Here is a 24,394-nt window from a genome sequence, read left to right as displayed (position 1 = left end):
CCACTTGTGCTGCAGTACTTCTGTCCTCTCCCATTAATCATCTCAAGGCCCTTCACATTTATCTTGTGACCCTTTGGAGGGGCCCGCCCCTTAGGTTGGGAACTACTGTATCTCAAGTACAAAAACCAGTGACAGCAGTAAAATGTTTATAGCAGCATTAACAAAAATTTTAAAAAAAGTATTTTTATAACATCAGCCGCTACCTTAGATATTTTACATAGATTCTGTTTTTGATTTTGCATGCAGTACTTTTACTTTTAATGGGGTATTTTCACACTTTACTGAATTGGTGTTTTTTAATTGAGGATCTAACACTTTTTCCACCACTAACGCAGGGACAGAAAACAAAGCACCTATTATTTCACAACTCAACTCTTTCTGCTGTGATATAACATCTAAGATAAAATGTATGTAAGTGACTTTGAACAGACAATATAAAGTGAATGAGGACAGGGACAAACACCTTTTAAAGGAGTAATTTAAGGGGAAAAGTCCCATCTTGCAGTAGAACTCACATTGTTATACCTATGATCTTGGGCAGTTCAATCATAATTACATAAAAACTTAAGCAAACCTGTAGCTTAAACAAAAAACAAATAGTGATGCCACTGACAGTCAGTAGGTTCAAATTTAAATCTGATTTTCTGTTTATTATTATTATTATTATTGAAATAACAAATAACACAAATATATAATAAACAATCAAATAGCTCTGTATATTGTGGCAATTGCATTACTTCCTTCCAGCTGTTATAAAAATGCTGATGCACAGAAATGGTGGGTATATGCCACAGTGACACCTGCAGGTGAAGAGGATACACAGCATGCAAAGGTATTTTACTGTACACTAACACAAACCTGCGCATGTGTATGAGCATCTTGATGTGAGAATAAAGAACCTCTACCAGCTTTTATTTATGGGTATTCAATGAACTATTTCTGCAACCACAATAAAAGCCAAAATATTCAAAATCTTTATCAAAAATGTTTTATTCAATAGAGTCAATGCTTCAACATAAGAGATGCTTTGGTGACTTATGAATTTTCACTGAAAACCAATAAGCCTGTGGACCTAAAACCTGCTTAATAATCATATTTGTTACAGCTATACTGTGTAATGTACAACATTCAGAGGAGAAAAAAAAAACAGCGTTTGTGTTGTCTATAAACAACCGTCCTCCAGAAGATGCAGTAGGAGTCTCATAAAAGGCTTAAGAAACCAACATTCACTGAAGCAGTGGGAATGAAACACACCCCTCTGCTTTGAAATTTTTCTTAAGAGCTATAAATGAAGCAATTTCACAAAGATCTGAGGACAACATGTTTAATTAAAATTAAAAAATACATAGCGCTTTTTGTTGTCTATAATCTATCTCCCCCTTTTTCTGAGAGAATATTTAGGTCTTCAAAGGGTTTAAAACAAGAAAAAATATTTTACAATTAAAACAAAAACATGTTCATGGTGTCCATCTATGGAAGCTATGTTTTTGTACAGGGCTGTGTTGATTGTATTGAAGTAGGTGAATGTCTAGTTGTAGTCCTGTGGACCAGGGCCAGGCTACTGTAGCTCAACAGGAAATGGCGGGGAGACGAGGGAGGAGCGGAGGCTCAGATGGCTGGATGAACATCAGTACAATGCATCAGCGTTACTGCTTCGAGGCCTCTTGATCTTCTCAATGTTCTTCAGGATCATGTCATGTAACGTTACCTTTGTAAAATAAACCAAAGACAGTATGATCATGAGGGAAACACTTAAATTAACTTGTCAGCTGTGTGTTGGAATAAAATAAACTTGGATTGATAAAGATAAGAGGAATAGAGATCAGGACATACGTATTGATTTCTGAGCTCCGAAACTATGATCTTCAGACTGATGTATTCCTTCTCATCGATTTCGGTTACTGTGCGCCGATAGTCCTCCTAATTAGAAAAAAAGAATAGTTAATATTCATTCTACATGTTTACTTAAACATATTAGTCAGCTATAGTTGCACAAAGTAAATAGATTTTTTTAACACACAGTAAAAACACAGAACTCTCTAGGATAATGTAGCATCATGTAGGTTTATGTTACAGCCATATTCTAAAGTTTGAGCTTTACTCAAATAGGGAGGGAAAACACCTCATCTAGTGTCATGGAGGTGGAGAAAGCTTGTTCCACTAATGTGAAGCATATGTTGTTCAAGGCTTGTGTCAAATGAAGAATATCACATGACTGATACGCACTCATGTGATACTCACTGTAACATATAACTCACAAAATGTCATAAATATTGACTATGGAGTTAAAATGAGTGGGTCCACAGTGGACGGCACATTCAGAATTTTGTATATTTAGGCTTTTTGGATAAAGCATTCATTAGACACTTAACTGTACTGTATCATACTGCACAACAACATGGTCATTTACTGCAACAGGCCTCTTGGACTTTTACTGCACACATACAAGACAGTTAAATGGTGTTGTAGTGCTTTGGCCACAGTCTTGAAGATCTGCTACAAGTTCTGCAAACCAACAAGTCACTGTACTCGTGGAGTTCAAAGCTGAGAAGATTCTAATCTTTTTTTAAGCACAAAAAAGAACGCAAGCACCAAAGCTTCATCCGCCCATCACGGCTCATGATAAAAACATTTTAAAATGTACAGACTTTTTGTATGTCCACAGCATTCCACATTTTGTATTTTTCAACTTTGTGTTTTGAGTTTTTTTTTTTTTTTTTTAAGATAAAATTCACTTACCACATGTGGATATTTAGCTATTTTAGAAACCAGCTTTGCCCTTGTGATGTAGTATCTACAAGTAAAGAAAAAAGGCATAATTTTAAACATGTTAAACCTTCTTATAAATTCCAGAGACAGAAAAGTAATCAAACAGGACAACTTGTAGCTGGTACTAGTTTCATGCTTTAGAATGTATCATGCACACTATAATAAGAATTTCTCCAAACCTTGATATCTGGTCGAGGTAAGACGCTGCCTCTCCTTCAACTGTTCTGAGTTCAGCTACTGTCTCCTCCTGGATTGACACTCCGAAGTTGTTGCCATCCTCTATCCTTGGGATGAGCAGCTGAACCCACATTTTGACCTGTTGAAGAAATGAAAGACAGCTGAGAAAAGGGAGAATACAACATCTGGAAGACAATCAGTCAAGTCAAAATGTACAGTAACTGTCTGGGAGTACATGGTGCACAGTCTTTGGTAAAAGTCATTACTTACTGTGTTACATTTCTCTATGAGTGTCCTGATCTCTGGCTTGACCTTTTCAATAAGATCAACAAGGTTTGCATTGCTCTTCATCATCCCACCAGGCATGACGAAGACCTTGGTGCCAGTCACTGGGAGAGAGGGGAAGGACGGAGAGAAAGGTAAATGGATTACATTCAAACATATAAGGGGCAGTGAGTGATTATCATTCTAGAGGTTGGTGTACAGTCTTCCCTGAAGTGTAAGAAAGAGACTCATTCAAATCTATATTTTTGGATTCTATCGCTTTAAATCTGTTTAATCTGCTAAACAGTCTTACACTCACCCATGTCCTCTGCACCTCCATCCTCCAGCTTTCTCTTTTTGGCATTTTGCTGTGAAATATTAAAAAACAGGATCAAGCACCATTTCTAACCTCTGCTCTACACACAACGGTTATGTAAGGACTGAGGATTTAATTAAAACCCTGAAATGGAGCCTCACCGCTTCTAGTCCATCATGCAGGTTTGAGAGCAAGATGGGGTCTGGCACTGTCAGGTTTATCTCCGAGTGGATCTCCTTCAGTTCAGTGATGTTAATGATTGGGTCCTGAATAACAACAAGGATACTAGCTGAACTATTTGTCTCTACAAATTATGACAGTGTATTCTCTATCACTGTACATGTATGTATCAAACTACACATACAGTGATGGAGAATTTTATCCACATTACCCACTCCTAACCAAGGACACAAATCTATACAATGTGTATTTATTTGGGTGAATATGTCACTGACCTTGAGGAAATGATCAAGTTCCAATAACTTCTTTGGAAAAAAATTTGCAACTAGGTCCTCTGCCTGAAAGAAATACAAACGTTTAATTTAGTGTTGTTTGAGAACCAAACAGTTTTGATGACTTTGTGAGTAACAGTGATCACAAAACATGCTTTACAAGTTAACTGACACTTACTTCAGCAGTGATACGTTCCCTGAATGCATCAACCTGCAAACACATAAAACAAGAGTCCAAATGAAACCGTAGCCAGATTGACCTGTTATGGGGCCCCTGAGAAAAAAACAAACAAACTGCTGTGTTCCCACCACTGACGTTTGTATGCTACAACCAAATTCCAAATTCCCATTAAGTCCAGTGCAACCACATCTCCTGCACTGTGATAATACTCATGATAAAGACATTAATTTTGAAGGCCTAAGTTTCAGTAGACTTAAAGTGGATTTGTTGTGGCTCTATAAATGTGGCTGGTGTGTCAGTGCTAGAATTTACCCAGAGGTGGATCCTATCTGTGACACATGCAGACATGCCCCCCTGCCTCACTCCTTCATAAATTATGGTCATATATTTTTTGAGAATCACTCTGCAAACAAGGTATGCATCCACCTTCCATTCCCAATGAATCATTATAATAAACAAGATACATGATCATTACAACAAATACCATAAAAAACCATAACATATAATTGAGTGGATTTTAGGAGGAAATTTAAAAGATACTGAATTTGCCTTGAATTTGTCTTAAATCCTGACAGTGAACTTCACAGCTGTGGGCCTGGTCACCTTTAGTGAGAGGTCAACAGGGTTCACGTACCCTCTTACAAATTATATTGAAGGACTTTTCTAGGCCTTTCCAGGCCCAGTCCCCTAAAATTCAAGGACCAAACATGGCAACATAGTTTGAGACATGGATCAAGGTTAATTATTGTTAAGAATTTTTATAATGAGAACTAACCTTACAGAACTAGCTTTACAGAAGCACAAAAACAACAATTAAAATAAGAGATTTTAGTGATGGCAGACTAGATGATCTCTAGCGGACCGCAACACATACGTCATTTACTAACATTACTTTTAAAATATCAAAAGAACTTCTATTTATGCACAGAATATGCAAATCACCTCATTTCCAACAATCCATGTCTATTTATGTCTATGTCTGTGATTTCAAAGAACCCTCAGTCGAGCTCTTGGAAACGCTGTGGTTACTCAGGTCCTCAGTGATCAGGCTCATAGACAGTTAGCAGATAACACATATAAGTAAGGCTTTAAAAACAGGCAGTAAAACCTTGAAATCAGTTCTAAAACTCACAGGTAACCTGGGCTGTTTGAAGCTTATAAAGTCAGTGAATATGATTTATAAAGAGTGGGACCCTTTACTGTCATTTTAAGAGAAAACAAACGGTGTTTTCTCTGAGTAACTGCTCCTGATTGTTATCATCTCATTAGTTCGTATTGTATTATTTTCACATTTTATTTTTCCCAACTATATTTTATTTAATCATTACTAGCAAATATTCCATTCCTTTCTTTTGCCTCGTGCTCTCAATGTTTTGTATTTTCTGTAATCTTTATCTACGATCAGGTTGGTTATTTTAATGTTTAGGTTAATATGCATATGCGTATGTGTGTGTGTGTGTGTGTGTGTGTGTGTGTGTGTGTGTGTGTAGGTCTAGCCTGAATGTTTGAGAGTGTCATATGTAAAAAGTTGGAATGTTTCTGTGACCTGAGAAAGACCTGTAGGAGACGATAAGTAAACCTTGGTGGTAAATAAAGAGTTAGAAGCAGTAACATGAGGTAACTTGACGCCGGTAGAGTTGGCTGACTTGGTAGCTCAGGCCTTCTTTTAGTGCATGTGGTCAACCAAATGTAGCTGTTATTTAAACACAATGCGCAGCAACGTTATCTTTTCCTCACACCTCATGAAGCTCAATGTTAATGTGACACAACACCTGTTGGAAGGTTTGACAGGTGTACCGTAGCAGGCGGGAAACCGGCCGGTTAGCCTCCGTTAGCCTCACATCATGCTACAAAATGTGGCTAACAAGCTAGCGAGCTAATGGAAACAACAACAATACGCCGTGCATACTGCGGTTGGCGAGAATCGAGTCTTACCTTGGTTTTAATTTCATTGTCCACTTTGAGGAGTGAAGACATCTTATGTGATCAAATAGGCGAAGAGCGATTGTCCTAACAGCATTCACTCACTTGTAAACGTGTGGCTTGTTGCTTGTCAGCCACACTTGTGTGAGCTTAAAGATGACGACAATGACAAGCGACATGACGCGGTGTTTTCACTGCGCATGCGCGAGTCGCCGTAAACAGCGTAAAGGAAACTAACAATTTAAGTCGTTAGGCGACTTAGTTTCTAGGTATTATCACAACTAAACACAAGCATGGCAAAGCCCTCCACTCCTACAGAAGAGCAAGAGTTTTATGTCTTTGTTCTCCCTTTTTGGTTGGTGACTCAAGCAATAAGGACAATATATAGACAACATTACAACCGAAACATAATACAATATATTCTGCTGTAGCAGAAGCAGCAGTGAAATAAAATACAAAATAAAATAAATATCTCACAGATCTCAATCTGGGTCAACAGATTGAAGCCAGGGTCAACAGGCTACTCCATGTTTTCATAGATAGAAAAAAGGTTTCACAAATATGAGGCTATGTTTTAAACTTTTTATTTGCAAGTAAGTAAGTATAAAATTAGATATTCTTAAGTGAGACATGTTCTATTGTCTGATTTGCCTGATTTTTTATTGTGTAATGAGCATTGTACATACACCCAGGGGGAGTATGGAAATGGAAATTAGATTTACCTGTATCTACAGTAATGCATTTACTGTGCACTGCTCCAGTTTTAAATAAATAGATAAATACAAGTCAGGGTACAATGTTTTTTTCATTTGGGCCTGTTCTGATGTGGTCTCAATGAGGAAAAATATCAGTGAAATTGAATTTTATTTTCACAAACCTGAGACTGTATTTTAAACAATTAATCTATTTTTTTTATTCAAGTCCAGGTATCAGGTATTGATAAGTATTTTTGTAGTTCCCCTTATTGAAGCTAGATCGAGTCTATTATTGACTTTTTTTTTAAAACTTTCATGATCACAAATGTAATACTTGGTTTTAAACACTGTTTAGATTTTAATTGGAATGTCTAATACAGCTTTACAACAATAGGTGGCGCAAAAAACGCAGAATATAAATCAAAACTCAACTTTCCCAGAACTGTATCCTCCAAACAAAACGCTAGGTGGCGTTAATGCGCATTCAGTCTGGTTTATCACGCGTCAATAAACTCAGCAGAGGAAGAGGTAGAAACGTCATCGTATTTTTCTAGACGCAGCTGACGATGTAAACAAGAAAAGACAGTCGAGGGCAACGGGGATCAAACAGGCCGGTGTCACCGCAAATGATAGCCATTATCTGCTCCTAAACGGCGGACATGGGGCTCCCTGTTACTATTAAAGTCAACTTCCGGGGGAACGTGAAGAGATTTCTGGCTCAGGATTTGGACAAATTGGAGTGGGAATCGGTTGAAGCCTGGGTAAGCCCTGAGCTAGCTAGCTGAGCGCGTTGGCTAAACGCTGGCGCAGTTTGGCGAAAAGCAGGCCCAGACATGGCCTAGACACGTAAACAATAGACCACCTGAAGGACAGTCGATACTGTTGCGACAAAATGTGGACACAAGTGTTCATTCTCAAGCCTGGACAGCAGGTTATGAAATATGCTGGGAAAGGGAAATGTGCTCAGTTTGCTTTACTGCTTTTGTTTGTCCAGGTAGCTGTAGAGGTATTTCTCAACGTGACATTATTGACGTTTTCATAACACGTGTTTGGTTTGTATTTTTTTTTTTTTTTTTATATAAAACTATGTTTCAGATCAAAGCATCTTTTGGAATCAATCACTTTCAAGTGAAATACTTCGATGAGGATAATGAAGAGGTAAGAGAGTGTGTATATACATAAATGTAGATATGTGCACTGCTGTAGTGTGTTAACATTTGTTGTGGAATTGGGTGTAAGTTCATGGACTCATTCTGATCTCTTTCTCTCTTTCAGATTTGCATAAACAGTCAAGGTGAGGTGGATTTTCTTTGTTTCATGCCTTCGAAGTAGAATATAAGTTAATAATTCACTAACATGTGAGATGGACACTTAATAGGGGGCTATAATAGTGACTAAGGGGGCATATGAATTGGAGCTGTATCAATAAGTTGATGGTAAGAAAATACTGGCAACTATCTTGACAATTATTTGAGCATTGCTGGTTCTGGCTTCTCAAATGTGAGAATTTGCTGCCTTTCTTTGCCTCCTATGTCTGTTAACTGAACCTCTTTGGGCTTTGGAGAGTTGTGATACTTTCTTTACGCTGTTGTTTTCCATATTCCAGACTAAACAATCACTTAATGAAAACTTTTTACAGATTAATTGATAATGAGTTGCAGCTCTAATTTTGATAATCTATTAACCTTTTCAGTAAAATATTATCTTGTTACAGCTTATTGTGTTTGCCTATATTTGGCTTTTGGAGTTTGAAGTATTGTAACAGACATTTTTTCCTGTTTTCAGATATTTTATAGACCAAACAATTAGTCAATTAATAGAGAAGATAACTGTCAGATTAACTGATAATGGGAATAACCACTACTTACAGCCCTATGACACAAACTTGTGAGAGAAATATTAGCTATAAATGTAAATACTGAATGTAAAAATGTTACTTGGTTACCAGTTCAAGCAACTTACTGTTGATTTGTTTTTATTTCAGATGAATATGAAGAAGCCATCAAGGTACTGGGCGTTGCTGGAAAGTGATGTCTTAAATTACAATTAAGTTTAACAGCATATGACACATGTCACAGAACCTTCAATCTTCACTGCGTAACTGAAGATAGAAAAGAACATACTTGTCATTCCATAACTGCTGCTCCTTAAGTACATGATGAAATATGATAGGACTTCATACATCGTACAGACAGGACTGTATTTAAACATAAACACATTACAAATATGTGCTTGGTCTAGTGTAGCAGCATTGCAGCATTACAGCTGTACAGAATACATAAAGGAAGACAAATAGTGAAGATACACAAACATATGTGTAGACACAACCACAATACTCTACACATCACATGTTATTTGCATATTTTCCTGTCAGTCACCTGTGGTATGTGTCTGCATCTTTTTTTTCCATTCAGAGTGCAGAGAAGCAGGGGAACCAGTTGCACATGAATGTGTACAAGATGAAAGGACAGGCCTGTGGAGGCCCGCTGAAGACGGAGGTGAAGGAGCTGAAAGGAGACCTCCGGCCTGCTCCTCCTTATCCCTCCAGGGTCAAGACTGTGGACAAGGGCACGCAGGTCACCCGGAGCGAGAAGCTGTAAGGAAGCAAACCGATTCTTCTTCTCGCCCCTCACTTTCTTCTCCTTATGATTCTTACATGTGCAGGGTTAAACAGTGTTTTTGGCATTGATGAGCTTCAGCAAATGTACAATTTCAATGTAGGTGTTTTCTCAGATCAGTTTATTTTAAGGTCATATAACAGTTTTTATTGCCTATATATTTGACTGGAAATGTTATAGGATTTGTGGAGTCATGTAGGAAAAATTGATTTAAATCTGTAATTCAACTTAACTGACTCGAATCTCATCTTTTTTGATTGTAGGTCACCGTGAAGGACAGCAAGGGGAACAAACCAGAAGATGAGCCCCCTCCCATGTGGTTTAGATCATATATGGAGAAGGTTAAGTTTCTTTTTGGATGTAAAACATTGATATCACCTGTTACATCAATTATTTTTTTGTTTTTTGGGCTGATGGTGACTTTTAACTTTTAAATTAAACTTTTATTTCATAGTTTAAGGATGAGGTGGTGAAAGAGGTCGTTGAAAGGATGTGCAGTGACTTTTCTGGTCAGTGTTGCACCCACAAATCCCCTGATGGGCCCCTTGAAGCCAGTGGGGCTACTGGTGGACCAATAGGGCCCAGGCCGGGCCCCTCCACCTCGAACGGGTCCCTTGGCTACACCCCAAACTGCAGCAGCTGCAACAAACTCACCTCAGAGGGGGCCTACAAATGCAGGTAGACACAGAAGACCTTCTAATGTCATAAAATGTATTTTAAGGAAAATGGCTGACTGCGTCACATGCTTTTTCTTGCATATTCTGTGTCTTTGATGCAGTGTTATGAGAATCCATATTAATGTTTTTGTTGGCTTTGTCCCTGCCAGCGTGTGCCCGTCCTGCATCCTGTGTGAGATGTGCAGACATAGCCATGACCCCAGCCACAACCTCGTGAGAACCAAGACACCTCTCTCCATCCCTGAGCATGGAATGTCAGGAGAGCTAAGGTAAACCCCCAAGACTAAGCATGAATCCTTCTTACTTCTTGAAACTTTTACTGACAACAGCTTTTGCTATCACTTCTTCCACATTAATAGAGGAAAACATGAATAGAATTAGATGCAAAGCAGGTTTGTAAATTGTTTTAGCAGCTAGATTGCTGTAGTTTACATTGGTGTTCTTGGAAAACTTTTGATAGTCAAGTCAACAAATAGGTGTTCCTGATGACATTTCAAACCAGGTTCCCAAGGCGAGGAGACAGGACAGTGCGCAAGGCCGAGCGACAGCGCCTCAAAGCAGAAAGGAGGCAGCTAAGAGCCGAAGTGAAGGAAATCAAGAAGAAACTGAGACTGGAGAAGAGGGGGCTGCAGTGGAGTGGGCCCTCTACCTCAGGCAGAGCCAACCTGACAAACATGGCCTCCACGTCCACCCAGGTCCCAGCCCTGCCCCCCCCTGCTGCCTCAGAAACAGCCTCAGGTCCAGCCCCAGCCCAAGGTCCCATCCCTGCCCCGGTCCCTGATCCCCAGGCCTCCAGTCCAGAGTAAGCGCCACCTCGGAAGGGCGTCCGACAGTGTTGGGTACCTCGAACCCAGCATGGATGCAAAAAAGTCTTTTTTTCCAAGAAAAGAAATCAAAATATGCCATCTTTGTAATCTAGTCTGTATAAGTGTATCGCTGGCTGCTCTGGGGTGGTGGAAAATGTTGGAACTACCTCAATGTGAAAACTGCTGCTGCTGCTTCATAGATTTTCTAAGAAAAAAATGCTTTTGAGCTGCAAAAAAATCTGGGGTCCTGCTTTTTTGATTCGTAGAGAACAAAAGAGATGGGTATTATAAGAAACCAGGGCTATTTTCAACAATGCTCTGTACACTTGAAACTAGGGGTCCCGGGGTCTCGCACACGTCCTTGGTGCCCACTATGGCTGCCTTGTTTCTGGATGAAAATCTGCCTGACGGCACCCGTCTGGAGCCTGGTACCAAGTTCATCAAATACTGGAAGATGAGGAACTCGGGCACTATCAGCTGGACCTCAGAGACTAAGGTACCCCTCCCACCCACCGAGAGGACAGGCTCCACTCTCTCTTTGCCCCCCCTGCTTCACTTCCACTTTGAGCCCCCACTCAGCTCATTGCTTCTTCTAATCCACTAACACCAGCTAAGATTTCTTACCCAGCCTAATACAACTAATGCTGTTTTTGTCTGAGATGTTTATTATTTGAATTAAGTTAAATCTGTGTGCTTTAAGTTTTTAAGTCTTTGTCATTGTTTGAATGTGTGTGTATGTGTGTGTGTGTATGCGCGTGTGTGTGTCCTTCACTTGTTTGTGTAAAATTTTTTCTGTTGTCTGATTTTTTTTTTTTTTTTTTTTTTTTTTGTTGCATGCTCTCGTCTTTGTGCCTTTTTCGCATGTGTATTTCTATTTTGTGTTCTGTGTATGTGTGTGCGTGCACCCAGCTAGTGTTCATGTGGGGAAACCTCGGCCTGGCGTCCGAGAAGAAGAGGGAGGTGCCGGTCCCTTTGCTGCTACCCGGACAAGTGGGAGTGGTCAGTGTGGCCTTTGTCGCCCCTGTGATGGAGGGGACGTACACCTCCCACTGGCGGCTGGCGCACTGCGGGTGTCAGTTTGGCCCGCGTGTGTGGTGCAGCATCGTGGTCGACCCTGGCGACAGCCGCAACGCACTTGGACATCAGAGCAAAAGACTGGCAAGTCTGCAAACCAATGACACCCTGTACAGCTACAACTGTTTACATGTTTACTACTTGTTTATATTGATAATTGAGATACATATGGTCAATTTAGTTGTTGCTGGATGTGGATCTCACTATTATTATCATCCAGTTTTTCTAAGAAGAGAGAACGCAGCTAAATTAATAATAAGTTGAGTGACAGAAAAGGAATTACCAGTAATTTTGTATATTATCACTACTCATTAAGGTATGAAGATTTTTTTGTTTTCTTGTATTTTGTATCACTTTAACTCAAACAAGTTCTTTGAAGATGTTCGGCTTTAGGAAGCTGTGACGTGCGTTTCTGTGCTGTTCTCTAACATTTTATGGACTAAATGATTAATTGTTAAAATAGATCAATAGTTAAAATAATTTATAGTTACAGGCCTAAATTATTTTAAATTAAAAGTTCTGTATATGGCAGTACACGTCATGACGTTTTGTGTCTAGTTTCCAGGTTTATAATAGGAATATATAATGTAAACAACACAGAGGAATCTGGGGACACTCAGCTCTTGTTTTACCCTTAAAAATTCTGTATGCGTTCAAACCATATCTATTTCACTTTGTGTTACTGCGGTCTAAGTACACATGGATCACTGTGATTTAGGTTTGAAGGCATTTAAAAACAGAAAATCCTGAATAGAAGTGCTCTGCCTGTAAAAAGAAGTAGAACATGAGTGTGTGATTGGATATTACAGATTTTCAAACACTGAATAATAATAAGTTAAAGTGGGAATGCTCATAATTATAATAGAGCTGGTCATTGTTGCTGGTCTTGATAATAATGATGCTGTTCTTGTTTTGTGCTTCAGAAGGAGGAGGTGAGGCCAGTGGAGAGGGAGAAGGAGGTAGACCTCAACCATGAAGACTTCTACTTCCCTCAGTTGACCTGCTGACTGCACAGGTGCACACTCTAACCTCTGTCATTCATCAACCAAAATTACATGTTTTAAAGTAGTTGCAGTCAATACCCTTTGTACTGTTACGACTTCATGTTGTACATAGGCTAAACGATCAAACCAAGCCAAACTTTCTGGTAGAAAATATGGTGAAAATGTGAAATACTATGTTTTTTAGATTATTGATGTACCTGCTCTTTTTTTAGGATCTACTGTCATTTGAGTTGCTGGATATAAATATAGTGCAAGAGCTGGAGAAGGTTCCTAATAACACTCCTGTTGGTAAGTATTATATAATACTTTAAACACATGATTAACATTAGCTGTGAGACATTTCTACAGTTTTTTGTGTAACTTCCTTCCCAAATTGTCTTTGCTTTTGTGGTAAAACCTCTGTTTGCTTGTGTTTGCTCTACCCTCTCTGTAGATTTGACACCCTGCATATCCCCTCTGCCCCATGATGCACTGGTTCTGGAGAAAACCATAACATCACAAATAAAAGAAGACACAGAGGTCACAGGGGTCAGAAAACTTTTTGGTAAGAAGAGTTGAGTACTAGAAAACTTCCAGACAAGTGTGTGTTTGATATGCATGTGATATAGACTGTTGCTGGATGAGGAGATGTAACTACGAGGTATGATCATGAAGCTCAGTGACTGTGCCTATAAACAAGCAAAAACCATACCTGATGTAAATTTGTTGGTTTTCCCCTTCAAAGCTGTAACCTTGAGCAGTGATACTCCTGCCAAGTCCAGTTTTGTAAGCATGTCGAGCACCATCTGTGGCGAATGCTGGTTCTCCTTCACTGTGTCAAAATGGCGAACCATCAGTTTGAATTTAATTTAGGGGAAGAGGACAAAGTCGCAGGGAGGCAAAGAGTGAATAGAGCAGGTTTGGAGCGATGATTGTTGCTTTCGTGGCACAGTTCAGGTCGTTTGTGCCAAATGTCCTCCCTCAGACGTCTCAGAACAGTACAGTAGACCCTGGAGGGCGAATTCATGGTGCACAACCCCATGGACGTTGACGAAAGAGATGAACATGACGTGCCTTCTTCGGCCTTTGAGACTGTGGTCTCTTCCACTTTGAGGTCTGCTGTTTGGGCTCTGGGTTGGAGCCATAGACCTCACTCTTGGCGGTCTGTGATGATCCTCGATATGAAGGTTGGATCATCTGGGGTCTGTTGACAGAGATTCTCACAGACTTTTACATGGTGCTGCTTCTGCTTCATGGTGAAATCATAAAAAGCACACCTTGCAGGCAGTCACAAAGACACCTGCTGCATGCGCATTACCTTGCCATGCTCTGGTTGATCTCAACAGGAGTCTCAGAGCTTACTGGATCGCATCTCTCAGACGAAAAAGTAGTTCTGTTGGCAAAATATAACAGTATATAATGATTAAAGTTTGTTGCGTTTTGATCAGGAGGGAAACCACGGCAGCAGAGGGAGCTTTTTGGAGCCCGTGACCCAGGAGGAGGAGAGGGAGGAGGAGATCAGTGGAGCCCAGTTCCTATGTGAGACGGTCATCCGCTCCCTCACCTTGGAGGAAGCCCCCGACCACAGACCCCTGCGTAGAGTTCATCACACCAGCCACAAACCACAGGGTGAGGTGCCACTGTATTATTCTGTACAGTCACCAAAATCCCCAAACAAACCTGTCTTCAGAGATACACTAATTTGTGTCTAATGAGGTACTCAGCCCTGGCTTTCTGTCTTTTGTAAAATATTTCAGTCGTTTCCCGGGGTCCAAGCTTCTGCTTTGAGAGAGCAGTGGGAGGCTGAGAAGACAGAGAGAGCACAAGAAGGAAATGAGGGGGGCTGTGCCATTAGACTTGAAAGTTCAGCTCTGCCTCCCAACACAGGTCTCAACCAGATCACCCAAGAAGAGACAAGACCAGGTTAGAGATGGCTCATTTTTATTTCCAAAAGACCTTCTTTTTTTCTCTTTTTTTTTTTAATTCACAGACCGATATTTCAAAAAATTCCTTGCATTAACATATTAATGAGTTAATGGAGCCTCACCTGTAATATTTCACTGCTCATATTGGTGATTGTGTTTTTTTCCCCCAGTTCTTCTCCTGGAACCAGCAAATGAAAATCTGCAAATTAGTTCACATCATGAAAATGAGGATGAAGAAATCACAGTTTTGGACAACATGCAAACCATGAAGGATACTCAAGAGGAGAAAGAGGAGGGTGGAACCAGAGGAGAAGACTGGGATGAGGTGAGGATTAAACCTTTTAATTCTTACATTATGTTTGATAGACAAAATGATTTAGATTTTTAGGGAAAATGCTTGAGAAGACAACGGAAACAGTAAATGTACTCTCTACTCACAACATTAACATTTTCTGTCAGTTGTAAAAACAATAAATAATGGAAGGCTGCAAGACTGCGTAATGTGGAAATTTTGGAAGAAGTTCTGAGTGTCATTCAAGCTAACTCAACATTATTCAAGGGATTGTTTTTTTTATTCTGATGCGCTGAGGTTCAGAGGTGATGGTGTTGCTGTTCTCTTGTCTATAAATGTCACCATGTTCTCCTCCTGCGTCTCAGGTCAGCAGCCAGACCTCCTCAGTCTCCTCCTGTGATGACTACATCATCGTCCTCCCAGACTGCTTTGGACACCAGCCGTCCTCTGGGGGAGTCCATGTACAGCTCCGCCATGTCTCAGCCTGACACAGTTGCAGTAGCTGCTGCTGCTGCTGCTGTGACCTCAGCCAATCTAGACCAGGAGATAGAGGACAACTCCAACTCTGAGCCGGGCAGTGCGGCACCACTGAGAGAGAGGCAGGAGAGGCCGGAAGTTGTCGCTGCTGAGGAGTCATCCGTGAACGCCTGGCTTCCACCTGTCCCTCCCATCCACAGCAGTGTGAACCACATGCTGTGTGCTTCCCAGACTCTGGACGCTGTGACACTCACACCTGAGGTGGTGCCACTGCCGACTCTGCCTGAACCCCTGCTGTCCCCACCGGCCCTCCTACTCACCCAGGTTAGAGATGCTTAAAACAACCTTTTTCAAATATGTGAACGGAGGTATTTTAAATATTACAGATATTTTTGTACAAGGAAGGGACAGTGCAATACAGCCGCAGGTTAGCCAGGATTCCTTAAAGAAATTGCAGAGTTTTGTGTCTTTATCATTCAGTTTCAACTATTTTCAACTGGTATAACAGTATATATAAACAACAATATAAACAATGTTGGCTGCATATTAATTTCTGTTTTTAATTCATTCCATTTTCATTTTTCTCTCTCTGCTACAGCCTTAGATGGTTTAATTGTACATTGTATACTGTATGTTTCAGGTCTGAGGCACTGTACCTGGCTGAGGACCCCAGTCCTCCAGCCTGTGAACCATATGAGCCACACCAGCCGAGGGTCCACCTAAATGGTGAGTTTTACTATTTGAATCGCTGGACACAAGCATATTACAGTGTCATAGTACATACTCGCACACAAGCCACTGCAGTATCAGTATAATATATATCTCTCAATCATTTTTTTTTTTTTTTTTTTTTACTTGGTGTCACCGTATTGTAAAACATAAATAAGACATGGTCTTAGATTTAAAAGTAGTTTAACCACAGTGTTTCCTCACATCGTACTGTTCGGACTCTGCTGACCTGATTTAACAGTTTTGTAATTTGAGGAGATGTTGGTACGGTTGAGGTGAAAAAGGAAACACATTTTGCCCACTGTTTTTAAGACAGGAAGTAAGACCGCACGCAGGCTTTCAGGATTTGTTGCTTCAGCAGAAAGCTCTACAATAATGTGTGTTGTTATTTCCCTATCTGTTCTGCAGTGTCATCTGGTCTGTCCAGATCAGCAGGCTCAGCATCCAGTGCCTTTGAGACATACAACCCCAGACCCAGCAATGCGCTGCAGCCAAGGTGCAATATAATATAAAATAAAAGTTGATATGCTTCACTCTTGTGAAGGAAATGCGTGCAGTTTAGTTTCAAAATCTTTTTGTGTAACAACCTCAAGCAATGTTTGGCCCCTCTTAAAATTTGTTTGTGCTTTTTGTGAAAATGAGGCAAACTGGAACATATTGTTCTTCGTAACAGTGTTTCATAACTCTGTGTAACCACATCTCTGTGTTGTACCAGGGCCAAGGAGGCATCACAGAGGGACTTGTCAAGGGGGCCCTTTCTGTGGCAGCGTCCGCTTACAAGGCTCTCTTCACTGGACCAAACTGTTCCATACAGGTACTTAACATTTAAGCCAGCATGCACAGGAAGATGTCAGAAGTTTAGAAGAGTCGTGAGTTAGTGCTTCATTTCATAACAGCCAGACATGCTAAAATGTACTGTTCTTCAAAATCGTTAGAACTAGTGTGTGACATTTCCAGTATCTCAGGGTCTTGTGGAAGCTATTTGTGTTAATTGCATCAGCAAAAATGTGCTATGATTTTTCAACCATTTTGTCATAAATGTGGATAATATTAAGTGGCCATAATCAATATTTTTATACTAATGAAGAATAATATTTTTCAGTATAATGTGAAAGATCCTTCTTGTAGGGACAAGCCCACAAATAATTATCACTTAACTCTGCAGCTCCCCTCAGCTTTATGGAGCGTAATGTCTTTCAGCTCGTTGTTTTTTTCCTGCCCAACTTTACTGTTGTGAGGCAGCTCTGAAAAGCTCTAATAAACCTACTGTCCACTACCTGCTCAGCACCAAATAGCACAGAAAGTTAACAACCATCTGGTGAACACAGTGGAGCTTTTAGCAGCTTAAGAGCCAAATATTTCCCCTGGGAGCTGGTAGAGACCAAACACAGGATTAAAAGAGAGGGAATGTTGGACTAAAATTTTTGCAGTTTCAACAATTGCAACTCAGGTAGAAAAACATGTAATAACCAACTAATCATAATGTATTGTCCAATGAAAGTAAAATGTGTTAAGAATAATGTGCAACAAGCCTTTGCCATTAGAACTGAACTGAACTGTGTCAGTGCAGTGCCGAGCTGCCAACAAGCTCCATTAACCCAGCGGTTCATTTAAAGTTTTTGATTAGAAATGGTTCAGTAAATGTAAAGTTAGAGAGGCTTGGTTAGAGACATAACATAGCCTTGGGGCAAGTGCTGCCTGACAAGACAAGTGTCTTCCACTGAAGTTAACAAGGAGTTTTGTTTGTGTTGTTTAAGGCCTAAATGTTATTTGATTTTGACTCATAAAAGTCACTGTAAATAAAAGTGCTGTGATTGATAAAATGGCATTTTCACAATTTTCTGTTCACCTTTTGGGTATTTGAAAATATTGAAGCAGTAGGGTTGAATTTGAATTCATTCTTGCAATTACAATATTCACAATCAATTTAAGCAGTTAAACACTGTGAATATGCGTGAAACCATCAGACCAGTTGTATCTTGCGACGTCACTTGGGATGGACACACACAGCCAAAATAACACACTCACCTTCATCTCCCCATCTCATTGACCTCACTCTCCTCAGCACTCTTCTCCTGACACATTTTTTTCCCCCCCCCCCACCAGCGAGGCATCGACCCGGCAACCAGACAGGACCCTTCCATGATGGCCATGCTGCTGGAGATGGGCTTCAGAGACCAGCGGCTCAACCAGCGGCTGCTGAGGAAGCACGGCTACAGCCTGCTGCATACCGTCGAGCTGGTGCAGATGGCCGAGGACAGGCAGAACGCAGCTGCCGACACTCAGCACTGAGGGAGGGGGGGGGTGGGGCTGAGAGAAAGCTACTGTGAGGCTGTTAAAGAGTCATTGGAGGGAAATTTATTTGATTTTTAAACATAATGTAAAGAGAGTATTTAGATTACGACCTGTGTATGGCTTAGCCTTTACAGCGGCTGGATTTATTTTGAGTTATTTAAAGAAGAGACAAAGAAAACCTATTTATGATTCATGCAACTGGTTGATAGTGGATAGTTTATTTGGACCAATAAGAAAACAAAGTCGCTTGAAATATTTAAAAAAAGGAACTAAAATGAAATAGGAGCATTTATTTCTTGAACACTGAATGAAATGAGCATTCATGAACGGCTTCTCCTGCCTTTGCCTTTAATTTAGCTTCAACATTTTGATGAAATTAACCATATATACACACTTGTAAATTTCTATGGATAGTGGTTAACCTTTGCCATGTCTTGTTTACCTGGGCCATAGAGCTTTATTGTGTCGGTCAAAAGGAGCGGGAGCTGTGTAGTTTTGACAGGGACGAAAAAAGTGTGTATTTCAGCTCTTCATCTTAGTGTTTGTATGGCTGTTGTAGCTGCTTCCTCTGCGCAAAAAAACTCGTCTTTTGTCAGGGCCTGGCTAGATTCTTCTCACAAATAGAGCAGTGACGGTGAATATCGTTGAATGTCATTAAAAAAAAAAGGTAGAAATGTTCTGAAAAGCCAGCTCTTATTTTAAGACGATGCTACCGAAGCTACATGGATACTCTGGGTGTTAAAGGGTCAGCAGTGCCGTAGTAGGAACAACAAAACAGATATTTACGACTTTTCTCAATTATCGTAGTGAAATCTGCCTAAACAATGCAATCTTTTTCTGTATCAGAGTACTGTTATTTTAGACGTTGACATGTGGAATGTATACAAAAACTGTCCGAACAGATCACTGTTCAGACTCAGATGTTTTCTACTGCTTTTTAGGAGACACCTGCATGACAGGTAGAGGCTTTAGAGACGAGTCGTGTCCTTGTGTCTTAGCACAGTCACAGTGGAAAATGTCTGCTTTTTGCGTCATTGTTTTGAACTACCCTTGCCTGCATTTTCATGTGTCAACACTCAACCACAAACTGAAAAACTAGCAACTGTCATTCAGCACTAATCCAAACCTAGATGTCTCTAACAACACATTCCATAATCTCTTAGTGGAACCAAGTATATTTTTTGTCATTACATTGCCTTTATGAAAGGATTTTCAGTTTACTGAGATATACATAGGATGATTCAACATTGTGGTGTGTGTGTGTAGATTTAAGTTAATGTACATTTCTGTTGAATCATTTCTCCTTGTGTGTGTGTGTGGGTGTGGTTGAGGATTTTTGAACCATATTTTCTTATGTTGATGATTTCCCATGACTTAAAAGAATCATGCTCCAGAGAATAATTCTGAATATCTCTACTATGCTTGTCAAATTATTCTTCTGCCACAGAGTGTAAACATAAAATACCCTTCTACTGTCAATCTGCCCAATAAACTATTTGCACATCTCTCCTGTTTCTTTGCCCCTCTGTTAATGATGAATATCTGAATGTAGGTCATGCCACACTGCACGCACTATATGAATTACATACAGTGCAAGTGCCACAAGCACAGAGGTTACAGTGTACTATACAGTGTAGCATATTTTAATAGCCTTTGTGTACTAAAAGACTAGATTACAGAGAGGGCAACAACCCCAGGTTCATGTCAGCTGGTTGTGCACAGTTTGATCATTTGTTGATTTATGAAGTTATTTACGAAGCTAAAAGCTTGAGTCAAATTCAAATTCTGCAAAGAGAATGCAGATGTTTGCACACAAGATGGTAATCACCCTACATCCAGAACTAAATTAAAGTAAACCAGATCCAACAATCCACCTGCCAGCACCTCCAAAGCTCACTAAATTACAGTATAATTTGTAAAGGTGAAAACAAGTTTACAGGAGGTGCATATAAAGTTGAATATTCCTTAAATTAAACTGCCTGTTGACACATTCACAGAACATAAAAACAACTTTAGAGGAGTTGGTGTTTGGGCTAAAAATAACTACTTATTTATTAAATGAATCAACATTTTGGAAGAGTTAGATGAAAAATTACAGAAATATAATTAACCAGATGTTGATTTTTCCACTGGACAGCAAATGTACATAATAATTATGGTAATTCTTAAAGGAAACCAGTGTGACTGTCAATTAGAAATTTCACGTCAGAGTCAGATGATTACTTGACACAAATCGCTCTGACCTCCTCCCTATTTGCAGACTGTGACTCGGCAACAGACTCAAAACAAGTGTCAGAATTCATTATGGCCACTAGAGGCCGTTGTTACATTAATAATTATATCTCTTTATTGGGCATTTGCTGAAACATTTGACTGGCTGGTTTCCGGGTGGTCTGGGCAAATAATGAACCCACATGTTCACCTGCTTTGAATTTGGAAGTAACAAAGTAATAAATACAAGGCACAGAGGCACAGGGTAAGTGGGGTCGGGGGTCAGAAGGGGTTTTCCTTCCACGGCCCCACAACAGGTGAAGCCGGCCATGCTGTGCCTGCAGCTGAACAAAAATCCAATGTAAAAGGCTTTACCTGTCATGCTTTACACTTGAATTAATTAAGTATATCGTGCCTGAGCACGTGTTACAGTAGTGTATCCGTGAAGGAGAGTCAATCAAATTAAACGTAGCACATGTGATCCGCCAGTGGACGCAGCCTTCACTGACCTGGCACCTACAGAAGAAGGAAGTGTTCCTCCCACTAGACTCTGGTTGTGTAGAGACAGTAGAGTGTACGGCTGTATTAATGTAGCTTTTCAAACAGCACTAGCAAGAACAACAACAAAAAGAATCCAGCGGTGCAGCAGTTTATGTCTCCACACTGGGAGACATTTGGACTTTAAAGCGAAGTCGTGTCGGAGGTAAGTGCGCAGGCGAAGAAGCATCCTGAACCGCTGTGAGCTCAACTAACGCGCGGCGATTTTCTCCCTCACATGTGCTGTTAAAGTGGCATAAGCCATATTTTAACTCTTTCAGACGGTAACATAAGACTGACAACCAAGATTTCTATAATTAACAAGTCTTTAATACATCTGAGTACGTCTAAGTCTGCTGTGAGTCGTGGTCTCTCTCCACATTTTAATGACGCATGGTCTTAGTTGGAACCAGCGTTTCTTAAGTTGAATAAGTAGTCTTATTCAAGACTGACTCAGAGGAACTCTTCCACCAAAATGCTTAACACAACATTAAGAACTTGCTCTGCTGAGAAAAGGCCTCTGTGACTTTTATATTATTACATTATTAGATTGTTCTAACTGCTTCATTAATGTCTTAAGTAGCATTTTGCTGTTGTAGTTGTTTGAGATGGAGCTAATGGAACTATTTTATAGAGGCTTAAGTTGCATGTATCATTACATCATGATTGATTTTGAAGGTAAAAGCTTCATTTGTACAATAACTAGTTAATACAACTGTCAGATAACGAGGCAGAGTGAAAACTACATTTTTTCACCTGAATCTTTGTGGAGTAAAAGTACAAAGTAGCCTAAGACATAAGTAGTTAAGTAAATGTACTTAGTTACATTCCACCACTGCAGAATGATGGTCCAAATTTGTCATATTAAAGCTTTGTTTACATCGGTAATTATTGTAAATGGTGTACACAGTGTAATTTTATATAATGTAGGTGAAGATAGCTGCAGTTTGTACTGATTTTGATGTTTAACAAAAACCCCTGCTTTTTGATGTTGGAGGAAGTTGAATTGCAGCTACGCCAGTTTTGAGAATCATGAATTGTACTAACACGATGACTATAATTCATGCTAAAATAAAGTGAAAACGCTCTCTAGAAGTGCATTAGGAATACTGTACTTTTACTGTTGACACACTGTGTTTGTGGAGCTACAGTTCAGCATAAATAAATTAGAATGACACCAGGTAGAGTTCACACCTCCACCAAGGCCAAACAATCCTATAACAATAATCCAATAATCCTGGTCTGTCTGACTCTTATCCACCCTTTAACTTGATCCACACTGGATTCATGGGTTCTTCTCTGGCCTGTGCTCTATCCTTCCACCAAGTGTGGCTCAAATCGGCTCAGTACTTTTTTGTGTGATCCTGCTAACAAACAAACTAACATGGATGGAAAGTTAACCTCCTTGGCGGAGGTAACAAAACAAGCCAGTTTACTGTAGCTTGCTCATAGAAAAGATGGACGGAGTTCAAATCCATCCGCTGAGTGCTCACTTCAAAATTAGTCTATTTTTATAATCACACCTGAATTTTACATGTAAGGGTAGTTCAGAAATAAAGAATGGAAAACATCTGCGTCTTAGTTTTTATGTCACTGTATAGAGTGTGCTGCTGACTAAATGAAAAATGAACTGTAAAATGTACCAATCTACAGATTTAATAACAACTCAGGTCAGCTCAGGTTTCACATATTTCATGCTGCAGACAATATAGTGAAAGCAGAATGATTCAGTAAATGACCACAACTTCCAGTCAAACTACAAAGTCATTTCTAATTATTGCATCATTGGCAGAAAAGCCTGATGAATAAAACCTGCATGCATGTATTTTATCCAACAGGAATGCCTGATACTAAAAGTGTTTGCAGGTCTTACTAAGTTGCAATAGAACTATAAAATAAAGTATTTTTCTGTCACTCCCACACTGCTGACTCTGCTTACATCCCTGACATGTGGTGCAAGAATGAGCTTTTATTAGTCATTTAAAGGTTTGTGAGGGAGCCTGGTATCAAAGGTGACTGCCAGAGGCCTCACAGGAAGGATGACAGAGGGGTTTTTCTGTGGAAGTGCTGCACGTACTGTAAAGCTCTATGAGTTTTGGGTGCTTTTCCAGACATTTTTGACTCATCTTTTTTGTTCTTTTCCTTTCAATAAAGTGCCATGGATACACCAGGGCATAGCAGCAAAATGACAGAGGTTCCTGATCTGACCAGAGCAACGGAGAAGGTGAAAACGCTGAAGCACTTTCCTCCATACGGCTCCATAAATGGACACTCAACAGGAGACACCTGCCCCACATGTCGCGGAACCGGGCGTATTCCCAGAGGTTTGTTTTCCTGCAGTCAAAAAAAAAAAAAATCTGTTTTTAAACATCTAGACGACCCATTTTTCACTATTTTTATAGTCCAATTTACACCTCCCTCATCCTCTCATTTCATGTTCTGCGATAGCGGAACCGCATTAGACTGAAACAGACACAGATCTTCCCCAGCACTTTCACATCAGTTTTGTGGTAAAAACAGGAGTTGGGAGGAAACTGCTAATTTCCTTCTGATCTGTTGTGTTGGCAGGTCATGAGGACCAGCTAGTGGCCGTGATCCCATGTAACGATGTCAGACTGAAACCCAGACGCACGTAAGGAATATGTGTGTGTGTGTGTGTGTGTGTGTGTGTGTGTTTACACAGAGGTGGAATATACCTAAGCACATTTACTTTAACTTGTCTATTTTCATTTCTTGCTACATTTCAGATGGAAATATTGTACTTTTTACTCAGTTACATTGATTTGACACCTTTAGTTACTTTACATGTAAAATAATGATACATTTGTAAAATATAATACAGTGCCACAGAATAAACTACCTAACTTTATGTAAAACCTCAACCAGCTACGACACTAAACTGCTACTTACACAAATAAACCAGTAATAACAATCCAATGGAATAATTTTATACTGCAGTTTTTCTATTTTTTCTTAAGTAAAGAATGTGAATA

General features: G+C 39.9%; 1 protein-coding gene and 1 pseudogene across 1 annotated transcript; one reads left to right on the top strand and one right to left on the bottom strand.

Moving 5' to 3' along the window:
* Positions 1-972: 972 nt before the first annotated feature.
* On the bottom strand, positions 973-6,261 carry LOC108886651 (proteasome activator complex subunit 3). The gene is made up of 10 exons (XM_018681626.2): positions 6,095-6,261; positions 4,157-4,189; positions 3,982-4,044; positions 3,688-3,792; positions 3,530-3,578; positions 3,217-3,335; positions 2,949-3,085; positions 2,740-2,794; positions 1,834-1,920; positions 973-1,708 (listed from the first exon to the last, which is right to left on the bottom strand). Exons 1-10 carry the CDS (start codon positions 6,134-6,136, stop codon positions 1,628-1,630), a joined length of 771 nt encoding a protein of 256 aa, XP_018537142.1. The 5' UTR covers positions 6,137-6,261; the 3' UTR covers positions 973-1,627.
* Positions 6,262-7,301: 1,040 nt separating this feature from the next.
* LOC108886650 (next to BRCA1 gene 1 protein-like) lies at positions 7,302-19,997 on the top strand (annotated as a pseudogene).
* The last annotated feature ends 4,397 nt before the right edge of the window (positions 19,998-24,394 follow it).

This window comes from Lates calcarifer, unplaced genomic scaffold, assembly GCF_001640805.2.
Source record: "Lates calcarifer isolate ASB-BC8 unplaced genomic scaffold, TLL_Latcal_v3 _unitig_1146_quiver_1435, whole genome shotgun sequence".
In the NCBI taxonomy this organism is placed as follows: Eukaryota; Metazoa; Chordata; class Actinopteri; family Centropomidae; genus Lates; species Lates calcarifer.
The sequence above is the reverse complement of the archived record's forward strand: the minus strand, read 5'-3'. Positions and strand labels throughout refer to the sequence as shown.

Coding starts and splice junctions, on each gene's coding strand:
- LOC108886651 (XM_018681626.2), bottom strand. CDS start 6,136: ATGTCTTCACTCCTCAAAGTGGACAATGAAATTAAAACCAAG. Junction 3,336..3,529: donor TGGAGGTGCAGAGGACATGG/GTGAGTGTAAGA, acceptor CCTCTCTCCCAG/TGACTGGCACCAAGGTCTTC. Junction 1,709..1,833: donor CGGAGCTCAGAAATCAATAC/GTATGTCCTGAT, acceptor TATTTTACAAAG/GTAACGTTACATGACATGAT.